Source organism: Psammomys obesus, unplaced genomic scaffold (assembly GCF_907164565.1).
Source record: "Psammomys obesus unplaced genomic scaffold, mPsaObe1.curated_primary_1811, whole genome shotgun sequence".
NCBI lineage: Eukaryota > Metazoa > Chordata > Mammalia > Rodentia > Muridae > Psammomys > Psammomys obesus.
The window spans coordinates 181,505-197,523 of record NW_026590050.1 but is presented as its reverse complement, the minus strand read 5'-3'; the positions used below and the strand labels follow the sequence as shown (position 1 = coordinate 197,523).

At 46.8% G+C, this 16,019-nt stretch overlaps 1 protein-coding gene across 1 annotated transcript; it reads right to left on the bottom strand.

Moving 5' to 3' along the window:
* Positions 1 to 4,395: 4,395 nt before the first annotated feature.
* Znf777 (zinc finger protein 777) lies at positions 4,396 to 15,988 on the bottom strand. Its single transcript, XM_055605545.1, has 6 exons — positions 15,870 to 15,988; positions 12,135 to 12,989; positions 10,182 to 10,308; positions 6,067 to 6,180; positions 4,553 to 4,587; positions 4,396 to 4,440 (listed from the first exon to the last, which is right to left on the bottom strand). Exons 2-6 carry the CDS (start codon positions 12,972 to 12,974, stop codon positions 4,396 to 4,398), a joined length of 1,161 nt encoding a protein of 386 aa, XP_055461520.1. The 5' UTR covers positions 12,975 to 12,989; positions 15,870 to 15,988.
* Positions 15,989 to 16,019: the final 31 nt, after the last annotated feature.

Sequence of the window (16,019 nt, the reverse complement as noted above, 5' to 3'; positions counted from 1 at the left end):
AGCACTTGGGATGCTGGGGCAGGAGGGCTGTCACCACTTGAGGCCTAAAAAAAGTTACAACAAAAATAGTATTTCTGAAGTAAATATTGAGGTAGAAATAAGCTTTTCCCCTTATCCCTTAATGTTACCAATGGAATCTAAAACTCCAGCTGTTTTAAGTCCACCATCATTTGCTTTAAACACATACAGATAAGTTCTTCTTTGATGGCTGGGATGTTTACTCCATTCCTCTTCACCTTGAGCCTGTTTCCAACCCCAGTTTGCCCACATAATGTTATCCTAACAGAACTCACTTTCATGCCTTTTGCTGATCACTTCATCTGCCACAAAAAAAAAAAAAAAAAAAAAAAATATGCTCCTGCAAACTAAAAGATAAACTTGCTTTCATTTATAATAATCACAAGGCTGTAAATGTTCATTTCTTTCCAGTTGAAGTTATCCTTAGTGATGATAAAGTTATCCAACATGGAAAACACAAAACTTGGGGAATGAATCTCTTATAAGGATAAGTAGGAATTTTCCTCAATTAGTTCAGTACTAGAGAATGAACACATCTTGTTTGCTTTTTGAGAGAGAGGTCTCACTATGCAGTCTAGCCTGGAACGTGCAGAGATCAGCCTGCCTCAGCCTTCCACTGCTGGGATATGTGAGCCCCACCACACCTAGCATGTCGCTGATATCCAAAGATCCACCAGACCAGCCCCTGAGAGAGGTGGAGGGGGTAAGATCAGGAATTCAAAGACAGCCTGGGCTACATGAGACCCTGTCGTCATCAACAAAAAGCTTTTAGAAATCAACAATGAAAAGAAATAACCACAAAGAAGAAAAGGAGATGCAAAAACCAGCTAACAGAATCAGACACAAAGGTGAACTGTATGCACACACACTTCTGTCTACACCAGAGGTTCTCCCTGGGTCGCCACCCCTTTGGATGACCCTTAGATGTCCTGCATATCAGAGATACACATTACGATTTATAACAGTAGAAAAATTAAAGCTATGAAGTAGAACAAAACAATTTTATGGTTGAAGGTCACCACACATGAAAAGCCATATTAAAGGGTGGCAGCATGAGGAAGGTTGAGAATCCCTGGCTTACCTGGCTTATAGCCACAGCTCCTGCAAGCCCCACAAAGCTAAAAGCTGATTATTGGCCTGGTGTACAGCCTTACTTTCACACTCCGGGGAAGGCAGACAGACTGGGGTAGTAACTCACGGCCATTTGCCAACATCAAGTAAATGTTTATGTGGGTATATCCTCTGATCTAGAAAATCCAGTTTTAGAAATTTTAGATCATTGCAGAGATCTACATATAAGGGTCTTTACTGAAACACTAAAACTTGTGAACCCTCTAAATGTTTATCCACAGGGGAGTATGCAAACACTACGAGCACTGTGATCTGCTATGAAGAGCAGTCTAGATTTAAATATTTGGACACATAAAAGTGTCAGATACATGCCTTCTGCCTCTGATTTCTGACTGTTGGGATGAAGATGTGAACTACTTTGCCAGCTTGGATACTTTGCTAACAAAGCTGGAAAGTGATGTGCTTCTATAGTATTTGAACTTGTTTTACAGTAGGATGCATTCACTATAATTTACATATGTGTAAGCATGTATGTAGAACCTGGAAATAAAAAGGTGACCTTAGGATTCTACTCTTACCTTCCCACCCCAAGCTGCCTTTACTTAGACAGGGTCTCAGGCAGCCCAGGCTGGCCTCAAACTCACTGTGGCCAGGATTCCAAATATTCAATGTTTCTCGCTTCCTGACTCCTAAACACACACCTGCATGGCCACTCCTTGAGCTAGTTAGACAAGACCACCCCCTCTAAGCCCCCAGACTCCTGTGGTTTCAGTGAGCCCAGCGTGGAGCCATGTAGGACACAGTTCACGCATGCCGCTGGTTCTTTCCTGAGAGTTGATCATCTTTACTTTTGATCACTGTTAATGGCCACACACTCAGCTCCAAATTCTCTTCTATCCCCTCAGTGTAATTCTATTCTCAAAACACTCACATATATGTAGTATTAATTTAGTTTTACCTACTTGTAAAAATTCCAGAACCAAATGCTATACCCGGGATCTTTAATAGCTTTCCACTTTGTCTTTAGTTCTCTCTCCCATCTCTTTCCTTTTTCTTTTGATTTATTTTATTTGTTGGAGGTAGGGGCAGGTGAATCTCTGTGAGTTTGAGGCCAGCCTGGTATATACAGCCCAGACTTTGTTTCAAAGAAAACAGGGCACAGAGGACTTGGGTTCAATTCCCAGCACCCACACAGTGGCTCAAACTGTCAATACCTCCAGTTCTGAGGGATCCAATGTTCTTTTCTGACCTCCATGGATACCAGGCACACATGTGGTGCACAGAGTTACATTTAAGCAAAATACTCAGACACATAAAATAAAATAAATAAATAAATTTAAAAATTCGGCTGGGGAGATGGTCCAGTGGTTAAAGTGTGAGCATCTACTGGATCCCCAGGGCCTGTGCGATGCTGGTTGGGCATAGCGGCCCGCCTGTCGTCCCAGCATAAGGAAAGCCGTGACAGGGTGCCTGCACTAGCCACATCAGGGAGCCGTGGGTTCCACTGAGAAAGCCTGCCTCAATATGTAAGGTGGAGAGCAACAGAGGAAGACTCCTGGTGTCACACAGACACAGGAACTTGCACACACGTGCACCCTTACACATACACACATGCAAACACACCACACACACACACACACAAATCTAATTAAGATAACTAAGCTAAACAAGACTTGTGTGTCTTCTGATCAACAGACCTCAGATCCCCAAATCTCCTGAGAGTCAGGGTTCTGCAACACAGCTTGCACTTTACAGACCAATCTAGTTCTGTCCACACCATCAACGCCTCCTGCCCCAGTGCTGACTGTCTCTAGTTCAGGCCTCGGCTTCTAAACTCGGGACTCTGTTCAGCAACTTTCTCCTTAGTGTCTTGCTGGGCTCTCAACCCCCATAAGTTCAAAAGTGGATTTGTATTGTTTCTCTTCATCTGGGCCTCAAGTCCATCATCATCTTCCCTGATGATTTCCTGAGCCAGAGGCTATGAATCATCCTTTGCACCATCCACTCACCTTTCTCACATCTACCAATCACTAAGTTATTCTTGGTCAACAGCCGATACATATCCTGCAAACAGCCGCTGCTCCCACTGGGCTGTTCCCCACTGCTCCCAAAGCCTCTTCACACTGCTGTCCACTCGTGACCAGCTTCTTCCCTTTAATTAGTTCTCTTAGGATCAAGGTGAACTAAATAACCTATTTGTTATTTAGGTCTCTCCTAAAATCCCCATGTTCCAAGATTTGTCTTCATTATTAAATGTTTGTTTACTGTATTTGTGTGTTATGTGTATTCCTGTGTACAAGCATGTGGAGGCGGAGGGCCTGGACTTCTCTCCTATCATGTGCGTCCGGGGATCGAACTCAGACGCTCGGGCTTGGCAGGAGACACTTTTGCCTGTTGAGTCATCCTGCCAGTCTGTATGATGCCTTTTCTACTCTCCCAAGCTCAGCAGTCTTCTGTGTGTTGTCTTATCTGGCTGCTTCTTGTCACAGCTGTATTATAGGAGGTGACTGGTTTTTCTATTTTGCTTTTAAGACTTCTTTTACGTATGTGTACATCTGTGTGTACATAGGTGATGTGCACACATCGTGTCCATGAAGATGCTCGAGGAAGTCACGTTGATCCTAGAGCTGGAATAGCAGGCAGGAGTGAACCAACTCTGTAGAGCTGCACGTGCTAATGACTGAGTCACGTCTCCAGGCCAGTGACTATTTTCATATAGCGTGGATGTGGTTGCTAACATTGGTCTTCTCCACTTGAATGTATAAGCCTAAGTGAGAGCAAGAACTTCTTGGGTACCCAACTATCAACAGCGTACTTGATATAAAAAACATCCGATGAACTAAGTAATAAACAAGCGAATCGTATGGTATAAAAAATTCTTCTTAATGTGATGTCAGAGGTGACAGAGCGTGTACCCTGTTATGATATACATACTATGTTTTAAACTATATTTTAGATTCTGTTCAATGTTACTATAGACTCTCAAAGACATTATTAGGTCAACTGTATTAATGTATTAAAATATTTAAAACTGAGAACACACATCTTTGCCATGCCTTCTGGCTCATTTTACTCTTGGAGGGCTTGAATACACAGGAGAAAGGAACAAACGAATGGACACACAGATGGATGACATGGACACAACTATTTTGATTATTTTCAGCCAAGTGCTAGTATCTGAATTCTCTTTTGATCTCCTAGGACCCAAAGCATTGGATGAATTTACTGAGGCATTCATAAAACTGTCATTCTTGAAATATGCAGAACCAGCAAAGTTCTCAGTTTTCCAGATGCCCCTGCTTGGTATCACACCTTTGCATCTGGTTTAGGGTTGCCTCTGCCACCTTCATGCTAGGGAGAAGACACTGGACAGATTATTCAGGTATGCGGGAGATGGATTCCTACAGTTTCTCAGGTAGCATTGCTGGGCTAAATACTGTATGGCACAGTGGTCCCATGTTACCTGACTCCCCCCATGAACGATGTGGGCCCCAAGGGCTAGAATGGACAAGTGCAACAAGTGACATAGTTCAGTCAAATAAGGATATCGCCACGAGGCCACTTCCTCTGCAGAAGCTCAGCCCACCGACATGTGTACCAGACTAAACTCAGCTCAGGGCAAAGCGGGCATGGCTGTTCGCTTTTGAACCCTATTCAATGGGAGGCCTGCCTGCAACACAGATGAGAAAAGTAGATAGGGGAAAGAGTTGGATGCTACCAGCAAAGCCCCTGGACCTCAAAACCAGCTAGAGTAGTAGCCATATTTCAGAATTTTGGCATTAAATTAAAGCATCTCTACAATTCTTACTTTAAGCCTTCCTGCCTCTGAGTTCTTCCATGCTGATCTCTCTATTCCCTCCCAATTCTTGTTTTCAGATGTGGCTGCTCAAACCTCTAAGGTACACATTTTCCTGCAGCCAAAATATAGGCTTAGACCAAGCCCTCGACCTCATCTAATTTCAAATTCACCTTTTTATCTGTGGCATTGAATTGGGGTAAGTCTCACCCCTTCATTTGGTGTCTGGCATGAAGCGCATGATGTCCATAGCATCCATGGACTAACCCTCTGAAACTCTGAGCTCAAACAAACCTTGTCTTGGGTTGTTTCTGCGCTAATGTGGTCTTCAGTGACATTAAATCAGAACACAGTCTGTCTGTTGGTCCCCAACTGAGTTCCCCGGCAGGATCATGTTCTTTCTGCAATCAATAGGATCACTAATGATGTTGTATTATTTCTGATTATTATATATGTCCACCAAGGACAAAGGCCTGCTTCTATTGAAGATATCGGAGGCAAGGGACACAAGTGCAGAGAAAAATTCTCAAGCAGAGAGGCGACAGCACTGATGCACCAAGAGAGCACTCAGAGTGAATGCGTGCAGGCTATGCTCCAACCACTGTGAGGAGGACACTAGCTGGAGCAGTGTTTCCTGAGCCACTGTGACTGCCAGTCTCCATGCTGGGCCTTTGCGTTAGATCTTAGTACTCACTAGCTCCCATCCTGGACTCAAGAGCAGGCGCTTAATACCTAGCACACCTGGGCCTCATCCCACCTGACTGCCTCAGCCAGGCCTGCTGGACTCCTGTGCTGCAGGGGATTTCTAGTCAAGTTCATGCATGTCCTCTATTCTTCAGGGACATGGCCTTTCTATGGGAAATCTAAGAGGTATGAGCATAACACAGGAATGCATTCTCTGTGTTTTTTTCATGAAAAAAAGAACAGTAAGAATGGGTCATGTCAAAACAACAACAACCTACAAATCCACAAGACAATGAACTCTATGCATTTCCATTTATCAGCTACCTGGGTTTCTAGTGATCATGGGGGACTCAAAAGGGCAGTCTACTACAGACCTCTTTGCTGCACAGCTTGCTACCGTGTCAGCCTTTCAGTTCCTCTCTGGACTCCATACTGGAGTCACCCGAATACTGAACAATCCAGGATGCAGAGCCCTGGGCCACCCATCTGCCACTCACCAGCGCTGGGGTCTGTGGGAGTCTCGCCCTCCTCAGAGTCCTCTTGCTCCTGCATGGCTGGCCTCTCTCCGCGCTCCATCTGTGACATAAGGTCTGGTTTGGATATTGCATAGTCTGGGGAGAAGGAACGAAAGAAAATATCCTATGGTATGAGGTAGCATTGTTTGCTGTAAAGGTATCATCTGTGGGAAGTGACCCAGAAGAGCCCCTCTGCTGGGGGACTAGCAATGCTGGGAAAGAAAATGGGCAAGTGTCCAGCAGCTTTCTCCAGGACCCATTAGGAGTGTGTCTCATGCTGCTCACAGGTACTGAGCTTGCCCAGGAGCTACATGACAAAGTTGCAATTGTAAAAAGTAAAAACTTCATCCTCATAAAGCAGAAATTTCATAAAACAAAATATTGATAGAGTTCCTTATACTAAAAAAGGTTGCCAAGCATGATGGCTCAGGCCTGTAACACCAGCATTTGGAGGTGAAGCCAGAACTTCTGTGAGTCCAGGGCCAGCTCGGTTCACAGACTGAAGTCCTGCTCCAAAAAACAGAAACAGAGCCAGATTCGGGGGCTCACACCCTTAATCTCATCCCTGGGGACAACGCAGAGGCAGGCAGATCTCTGTGAATCCAAGGTCAGCCTGGGCTACATAGTGAATTTCAGGCTGGCCAAGGCTACACAATGAGACACAATCTCAAAAACAACCAAAAAAAACAAGAACAAAAACAAAACCCCAAACACATACCCATGCACCCCCCCACCCACCCACCCACCCACCCACCCACCCAACCAACCAACCAACCAACCAACCAATCACACAAAAAACAGAGACAGAGAGAGAGCGTAAGTGCTGGGCATAATGGCACACGCCTGTAATCCCAGCACTCTGGGAGGCAGAGGCAGGCAGATCTCTGAGTTTGAGGTCACCCTGGTCTACAAAGTGAGTCCAGGACAGTCAAGCCAAGCCTACACAGAGGAACCTAAAAAGATTAAAATAAATAAATAAATAAAAGCGAGAGAGAATGAGAGAGACCAAGAGCAGGCGAGAGAGGGGGTGGAAGGAGAGGATAAAGAAAGAAAGAAGTTACGGGCGGTTAGGGACTGGCAGGAACATGTGCTTAACATGTATGGACCCTAGGTTCAATTCTTGACACTCCTCAAAAGCTTAACATTATTTTGAGATAAAAAGCTGATGAAACACGGCAGAAATACAGAAACATACATATTTGTCACATACTACAAATGGTTAATAGTCATAATTAAAAACAAATATTTGCCTATGTTAACTACTCGGAAGGTAGAAGGATCAAGAGTGAAAGGTCAGCACATCCGAGGCCAGCCTGGGCTACCTGATCTTGTCTCAGAAAACACAAAGATATTAAAACAGATAAAGCAGGGCGTGGAGAAATGGTTCACGTGTCTAGGAGGCTCCATGGCCCGGCATCCTCTCCTCCACAACCTGCTTCGCATCTGTACTGCCCAACTCGGGGTCAGCGCACAGAGTCATAGCACTCCACGGTAGAGACAGAGGCACCCATGGCTCGGCAGCAATACAATCTGAGCTCAGGGGCCAGAGCGAAGTTTCAGGGGTCGAGAGCACTTGTTAGGTTGCCAGCACCCACACGGTGGACCCTCTTCAGGTCTCCATGGCACTAGGCATGCACGTAGTAACCAAATTTGAAAAAAAAAAAAAAAAAAAAAAAAAAAAAGTGGAAGTTTACCTAGATAGCGCACTTTCTCTCAAGGGCTGTGGTCTATAGCTGCAAGGTCCCGGTCTAACACGGGGCACTGTGAGCGCTGCCTCTGTGCAGGCTTCACACTGCATGTAGGACAGGCACACACTGCACACCCACGGAAGTGAAAAGGTATTGGAGTTACAATAGTAACTCCACATGTGGCTTTTGGGAACTGAGGTCCTCTGCAAGAGCAGCAAGTGCTCTGAACTGCCGAGACAGCACTCGCACACAAACAGCCCAACAGTGTATTCAACATTTAAACGTGTGTGCGCGCGCGCACGCGCGCGCGCGTGTATGAGCGTAAGCCTGTGTGTGCTCGTGTCAGGGTATATGCAGGTTGCTCGCCTGTGAGCACACACGGAAGACATTTTTTCATCGGGTTCCCTTTCACTGTCCTCTGCATCTTCTGAGACAGGATCTCTCCCTGAACCCGAAGCTGTTTTGACTAGACTGGCTGGACGGTAAAGCCCCAGGCACCTGCCTGTCCCTGCACCCCAGTACTGCAGTGACACCCCAGGGTCTGCTTTTACCTGAGTGGTGGTGACCTGAACTCAGGTTTCCCATGCCTGCACAGCAAACTCTTTATCTACTGACTCACCCATATCAAAAAATTCTACACACAAGACAAAAGATACACACTGGATACACCCAGTTTCCTATCCTTTCATGTTTTCAGTGAAACAAGAATCAACAGACTTCCTGATAGGAACCAGGACCCGGGGGCCACAGGCCTCAGTAAATGATAGTGCTCAGCTGACGACTAAGAAAACTACGTCCCTAATCTTAGCCTCAGCCTCTCACTACATGTTATTCTTGGGAAGTATTTCACACCTTGCCGGCACATAGTAGGTCCTCAGCACATTTGTTTTCTTCTAGTTATTGTTCCTTCTATAATCATAATTTGTTAGACAAATTACGTTTACAAGCAGGATGCATGGGGAAATGCTCTGGCGGTAACAGCCCACCAAGGTCTGGCCAGCTTTTTCTCTGCTGCCCCAAGTGTCTCCCTGGAGCGTGGTGTCTCTATGTATGGACTGTTCCAGCTTGTGCCACACTGATATACAAGACTATGTGAGTAGTTTTGTTTTGTTTTTCAAGACAGGGTTTTTCTATGCAGCCTGGCTGTCCTGAAACTCACTGTGGAGACCAGGCTGGCCTCAAACTCAGAGATCTGCCTGCCTCTGCCTCCCAAGTGCTGGGATTAAAGGCATGAGCCACCACTGCCCAGCTTGTGTCACTCCTTTTCAAAGAAAATTATTATTTTTTTAAAATTAATTTTTACTATATAAATTGGTGTTTTGCCTGCATGTATGTCTGTGTGATCGTGCTGATCCCCTGAAAATGGAGTTACAGACATTTGTGAGCTGCCACATGGGTGCTGGGAACTGAATCCAGGTCCTTTAGAAGAGCAGCCAGTGCTTTTAACCACTGAACCATCTCTCTAGCCCCAATTATTTTATTTTTAACTCCGTGTATATGTATGTCTGTGCACATGTAACTCCAGACACCTGTGAAATTCAGAAGCGTCAGATCCTCCTGAAGCTGAAGTCACAGGTAGCTTCAGGCCACTGATGTCACGCTTGGAACTTTTAACCACTGACCCATCTCTAGCCCGTTTGTGGCGCTATTTAAAATTGTTTGTAGGGCTGGGAAGATGGTTGAGTTGGTAAAGTGCCTGCCCTGTAAGAATGAGAACACGAGTTTGATTCCCAGCACCCATGTGAAAACTAGGTGTCGTACTGCCCCTCGGTAACCCTAGTGCTGGCAGGGAGGGCAGAGCGGTAGAGAAGGGAAGCACCGGCTCCAGAAGCACCCTGGCTAGCCAGTCTAGTCATCTCAAACACTACTGCAGAGTACTACAGAAGGCACTTGACCCTGAACTCTGACCTCCAGATGCACACATACCCACACAAAACAAGTAAAATTCTGTTTGTTTGAAGCCAGGTGTGATAGTGTATGTGTACAATCTCAACATTTAGTAAGTTTTTGACAGCAGAATTCTGAATTCAAGGCCAGCCTGGGCTAAATGGTTGTTTCAAGACAGCCTTACTCAACGGCAAAATCCTGTTAAAACCATCTGCTGGGCATGCTGGTACACGTCTATAATGTAGATGTAGATGTATAATGTAGAGGTGTAGATGCTGGAGGATCCCAATGAATTTGAGGCTAGCCTGGGTCTACAAAACAAGTTCCAGGCCAGCCAGGGTAGCCTATCTCACACAAAACAATCCATACATACAAACCCAAACAAATATCACCTCCCCAAACAACCAAATAAAACCAAAACCAAACAGAACATTTGCCTTTTTCCCACTACTGGAGCTACTGATGCTTAGATTCTCTACGTGTCTACAAAGCCTCACACTCAGGTCAGTCCTTTGTTCTTACCCATGGAGACTAGAGACTCATAGTTGCCCCTCATGACATTCTTATAGAGCTCCTTCTGCCACTCAGAGAGGTTTCCCCATTCCTGCTCGGAGAAATGGACAGCAACATCATCGAATGTGACAGGGACCTGAAACGAAACAACCAGGTCAGGAAGGACCAAAGCGACAACACCACAGACTGCGAAGCTCCAACTCCCTCTACAACACCACCGACTGCCAAGCCCTAACTCCCTCTTTAGAGAGGGCAAGCCTTCCTCCCTGCACTTGCTTGGGGGTGGGGACAGCTTTACCAACACCCTGCTGACATCGGACTACATTTCTGGCTACACAGTGGAGGACACATCTTGCCTGGGCCCTTCTCCAACTTTAAAACATGTAGCACCAGGAGCGCCAGGAAACCTGCTGGAAATGTAGACACTTAGGCCTCACCCTGGACATTCAGAGATTGGAATGTCTTTAGTGAGACCTGTGATGGAAGTTTTGGTTTCTTTGTATGTTATGTAAATATGTTTTTGTTTTAATCTCAAGTATGGGATTTTAATTGGGCTACAGTTTGTCCACACTTGTTAATTATCTTGTGTGGAGTATGGCTTTTGCCAGCTGGTAACGGCCTTCCATGTGCAGCAAAGAGAGGGGTGTGATCTAGGACTCAGGATAACTGTGAGGGTGAGAAAGAGAAGGTGGCGTTAGGTGTGGCATTAGGTGTTGGCCTGTGGCGTGTGGCCAACTGGAGAGACCAGAGACCAGAGACGGTGTGGCGGTTTGGAGCAGACAGACAGAGGGAAACTCCAGGGCGCAGCAGCGTGGAGGAGCCTGCTGGCTGTGTCTGTAGTTGGCAGGGATTGGTATAGAGCCCTAAAGAACCCCTTGACCCTAACTAGCCAGGAAAAGTAAAGCGGTCTGGGTGCCCTCTCCCCACTAACCTTTTCTCTTCTACTTAAGGTTGGGGGGTTGAAGCAAGGGAGGTAGAGGCCTAAACACGCCAAATAAAGTAGAGTTTTAAAAAAGAATGCTACAGGAGGCCTTCTGCCACAGGGATCCTAGAGTTCTAATATACAACGGCCTTCACGGGGAACTGGCTTACAGACTCTGGAACAAAAAGAAAACTGGTCTACACTCATGTTCCCTTAGAACTGTCAGGAAATAAGATTAAAACCTGTTTCTTAGCTCCTTAAGGATACTTCCTGAAATCAGTTTTACTGAAATTAAGGATTTATAAGTAAATTGACAAAAAAGTGTTAGCACAAAACCTAACAGTTAAATTATAATCTTCTCCCCATCCAGGCTGATGGTAAATCATTAAGTACTGCTCATAGGCACAACTGTCCCTTGGTACCTGTAAGGAATTGGTTCTAGAACCCTCAGAATCCTGAAGTCTGGAGATGCTGAGGTCTTTATATATAAAATGGTACAGTATTTGCATAAAACCCGTACGAAAACCCAGGATTTTAAACCATCCTATCATGGCGTGCAATGCCGCCTCAAAGTGAATGCTGGGTGCAGCTGTTATAACCTACCATTCAGGGGATGGCTAGAAAAAAGCACTCATGTTCACTGCAGACACAATTGTCTTTTTCCCAGTATTAACCCGAATGGCCAGAAACCAGCGTGTGGAATTTGAGTGTGAGGCAGACTGACAGGACAGGGTCTCTGCTGCTCTAATAAGCCTGCTACCTGCATCCCAGCTCAGGCTCTGGGAAGGGGTTCCTTGTCCCTTTCTAAATGGACTTTAGCACCAGTCTGCACTTTTACCAACAGGAGAAATAACTTGCTTTTGGTGTACCCTGCTCTTGGTGAAGCAATACTGGGAAGCAGGACGCCTTGCTTCTCGTTTTCCTTTCCCAAACGTCGCTTTCCCATTGTTTTAACTGAACTAAACCCCTAAGCCATGTTCCCCTGCATATGGGAAGCCTTGAGAAGCTTCCTTGGGGAGCCCCCAGTGGAATGGGTGTACCTTGGGAACTTCTCCATTGCTGCCTGGGGGCAGTCGCAGGATCCAGAAATTTCTGTTTTTCAGCAGGTTCTCCATGTTCTCCAGGCGCCGCTGCAGCAGCCCGTACTCCTGCAGCAGGGTCCCCAGCACAACCCACTTGCTCTCCAGATGGTTTGCAAACTCCACAGCCGTTCTCTCACAGTCGGCTATCTTCTTCTCATTTGTCCCTGTCCTGCCCTCCAGGGTCAGCAGCCGCATGGCCTGGGCCTCCAGTTTTCTTTCCACGGCTTGGACAGCAGCCCACACAGCCAAGCGAGTGATTTCTGCGGTGGGCAGCGGCTGTTCCTTCTGGGCTGCAGAAGAGGTATGGAAGGGAGTGTCCTTTTGCAAAGTGGGACTCTGGAGCAAGGGGTCCATGTCAGTCTCGGGAGCTGTGGGTGACAGAGTCAGCGAGTCTTTCTCAGGGCCTTCGGGAGAGCGGAGTGGGGCTTCCTGATGGTGGGTGGAGCGGGAGAGCAGGGGCATGCCCTGACCAGCAGCTGAAGGCGGGTACTGAGCTTCTTCCTGGGCAGCCAGGGTTACCTGATGATGTGCGTCTTGCTCAGAAGTGGCAGGATACAGGAATGAAGGTCCTTTCTGAAGAACATGTGACATCTGGCCGGAAGTCTCCTGCTTAGGAGTGCTGTCAGTCTGGGGCCGGGCTTGCGGAGGGGCAGTGGGAGACAAAGGAGGAATTTCTTTGGGGGGAAGAAGGCAAGAAGGGAACACAGTTTCTCTGGGGAGTCCAGCAGGGACCTGATGCACAGACTCTTCGTGTGGAACACTGGAGAATGAGAGAGGTGATGAATGTTCGTCCTCCATGTCCAGCTGCTGGACCTGTGTTCAAGGAGAGAAGGAAAGACAGGATTGAGGGTCAGTCTCCAGCTGGCAAAACAAATCTAAGAGATAAGCGTGCATGCTAAGAGGCCCTCAGTTTTTGCAGCAGAAGACACATTCCAAAGAAGCAAATCTCTTCCAGTAGTGGCACTGATCTAGACATCAATGATAAAGCCTTTAAGAACAACACATAAAAGACAGCTATGATGCCTTCTGATTTGGAGCCATCTCCCCCCTACCCCTGGCCCCCAACATGTTTCAGATGTGAAGAAGGAGTGCAGGAGGGGAAGGGTACGGGAAGAAATCAGAACACTCAGCTTCCGGCTCCATCAGCACCTACTGCAGCCCTTTTCACTATAGCTGCTTATGTGGCCTCTTTGTCTGGAAAGATTTGCAGAGGCTGGACGGGCTTGGGGCACGGCAACTGGCTTGTGCTCCAAGTAAGGGCTGGGGAGACATGGTGAGAGCAAACACAGGCAATTCAGCCTCCTCGGGAGCCTGGGTTTCCTAGGTAGATGGTCCACTGGGGCAGGTGTACATTGATGGGCTGAGCTCCTTCTCTATGGTTCTCGAGGTAGGGAATAAGGAAGAAAGGCCCGTAGTGACTGAAGCCAGGCCGACATTAAACTAGTTTTGAGTGTGACAAGAGTGTTGGGAACTAGAGGCAGAATAAAGATGAGTTTTCTTTTGCACTCTGATCATCATTTTGCCACATCCATGTTAAAATCTTCAACCACCAGGGAGGCGAAGCCACACTCTTCTGTGAGTGCCAAGTTCATCCACCTATACACTCAATACCTTTAGTGGATCTGAGCGGAATTTTTCTATGACAATTTTTGTTCTTTTCTTCATAATATTCCGTCTAGGAATCTACTCAGCTTCTATGCTTTCTATATAAGTGCTCGGTAAGGTAATTAAAGCTTGTTTTCTTCACTTGAAAATTAACATATCCCTTATATCCAGTTTTATAGCATATACTCAATAAATGCCTGTTGCTTGAGTCAATTGTACAATGATAAGTTAAAAGGGTTCCTTTTGCCATCTATCAAAGGCTTGTCTAAACCTCATAATTTGTTTAGCTGTCTTTCTTGCCTTTATTCATTGATTCACATACAGGTAACAGCACTAAAGCAGTATCCAACTTTTAAGCCAAGACTAAAGACTGAGACCCTGTCCAGAAAAGATCTTTAAGAAAGTATGAGCCATAGCTCTGTTTTGGGGTAGCTCATCAGCAAAGTAAATGTTTACGATATATTATGTACCATAAACTGTGTTAAGCATTTAAAAGGATTATCTCACTTAAGCCTCAGGAAACCTGATGAATCAGGCACTACTAGCATTATTATCCACATTCAGCTATGAAAACACCGAAAACAGGAGGCTGTGTGAAGCTGGCCTCAGGCCACTCAGACCCCAGAGTCTGACCTCCAGGCCTCAGTTATAGACAGAGGCAGCCAATAGATCTAAACCCTGAGTCAGAGGCTTAGTGATTAAACAGACCTATGTAGGCTTACTACAGGCATCCCATTGGGATGGAAGGTCTTCCCTATCCCTTACAGACGCTGGTTTATGATAGTGTCAAGAGGCCCCTAGAAAACCTAATGCAAACGAGTTCTCCTCAAAACACATACAGATGCATACTTATGCAAACGCAGAAAGGGTTCAAAGACCTGTTCTACATTGACAGCTCCCTTAGGTGGAAGCCTCAATCACACAGGTAAAGGAACCAAGACATTAGGTATATTAAGGCTGTCTTCCTGAGGAGGGACTACGATATTGGCCTACAATTAGTAGGAAGAGGGGGGAAAATACCTGGAAGGCAGGTTAATTGCCTGAGAAATACAGGGTTTTACCTCAAACGAAAAAAGGCTTCAGTATGATAACTAAAGCCAGAAGAGCAAGACATCTTTATTAACCAGATGAACCAGAGCTCAAAGAAAAATAGTATTTCTTGCTTTCTTCATTTAGGGATGTGGAGCACTGGAAAGAGATGAGGGGTCAAAAGGTGTGTCCCGTTCACCCACCACCTAAGTCCTGATACAGTAGTCATCAGTTCCAGTAAACCTTACCCTTTAGCAAAGACCTGAAAGGAGTAAGCTCAAATTCTCAGGCTACTAGCAGGTTAGAATTCTTCGGCGCCACATTTCATAGATTCTGCCTGTCCCCTACCCCGTGCGGTAAGTGAATGGGGGCTCCAGGATCCATGCCAACATCTAGAAACATGGATAACGACATACATCTGACTTCTTCAAAAAGCTGTGCCATTTTTCTTACATGACCCAGGATGGTTCCCTCAGAATTACATGCCATGAAAGGGTTTTGAAGACGTAAGCCTAGAGGTAGGCTTGTTTAAAAAAAAAAAAAAAAAAAAAATCTTCGTTTTATTTCCCAGGAGTTTTGTTATTGTTATTTTAAGAACTGTGAGGCTTTTAGAAACCCATCTATCCCACCCCTTCCTGTACACATAGGAACCGGGCTCAAAGGCACGGACTCCCATGCAGCAAACCTAGCACAGCCAGGGTGCCTCAGCGAGCACATTCGGTTTAATTGTCGAATGACCCTCCGGAGGGGCACGGCAACCTCTTACGGCCCCCACTCGCCAGACCCCATCTACCCGTACCCCAACTTGGACTCGGGGTCCTCCTGATGCAGAGGCCGTGGGTTACACGGCTGCCCACCCACCCCGGAGACACTGGGCTGGGCGCTGCCCGCCTTCCCCTCCTCCCCCGACGGGCCGCAGCCAGGGCTCGGCCGGCCCAGGCCGCCCACCCCGGTGGAGCCCGCCGCGAGCGCCTCCCCCTCCCCGTCCAGGCCCGCAGCACGCCGGGCAGGCCTCCGCCGGGCTGCGGGCACCCAGCCCCGGCCGACTCGCTACGTGACCTTGGGGCAGGCAGGGCAGATCGCCGCCGGGGGTCCGTGCCTCAGTGTCTCCGCTCTGCGAAATGGGAGAGCCGCGTCAGCGCCGCGCCCAGGCCGGGAGCCGCTCCGCGGGGCCGAGCTCTGCGGAAAACGTGCCGCCGGCCACCCCGA

What these genes read in the sequence shown, in the direction of transcription:
- Znf777 (XM_055605545.1), bottom strand. Translation starts at nt 12,974, where the DNA reads ATGGAGGACGAACATTCATCACCTCTCTCATTCTCCAGTGTTCCACAC. An exon ending in GCAATGGAGAAGTTCCCAAG is followed by an intron (nt 10,309 to 12,134) that starts GTACACCCATTC and finishes GTTTCGTTTCAG; the next exon opens with GTCCCTGTCACATTCGATGA. An exon ending in TCCCACAGACCCCAGCGCTG is followed by an intron (nt 4,588 to 6,066) that starts GTGAGTGGCAGA and finishes TGTCCATTCTAG; the next exon opens with CCCTTGGGGCCCACATCGTT.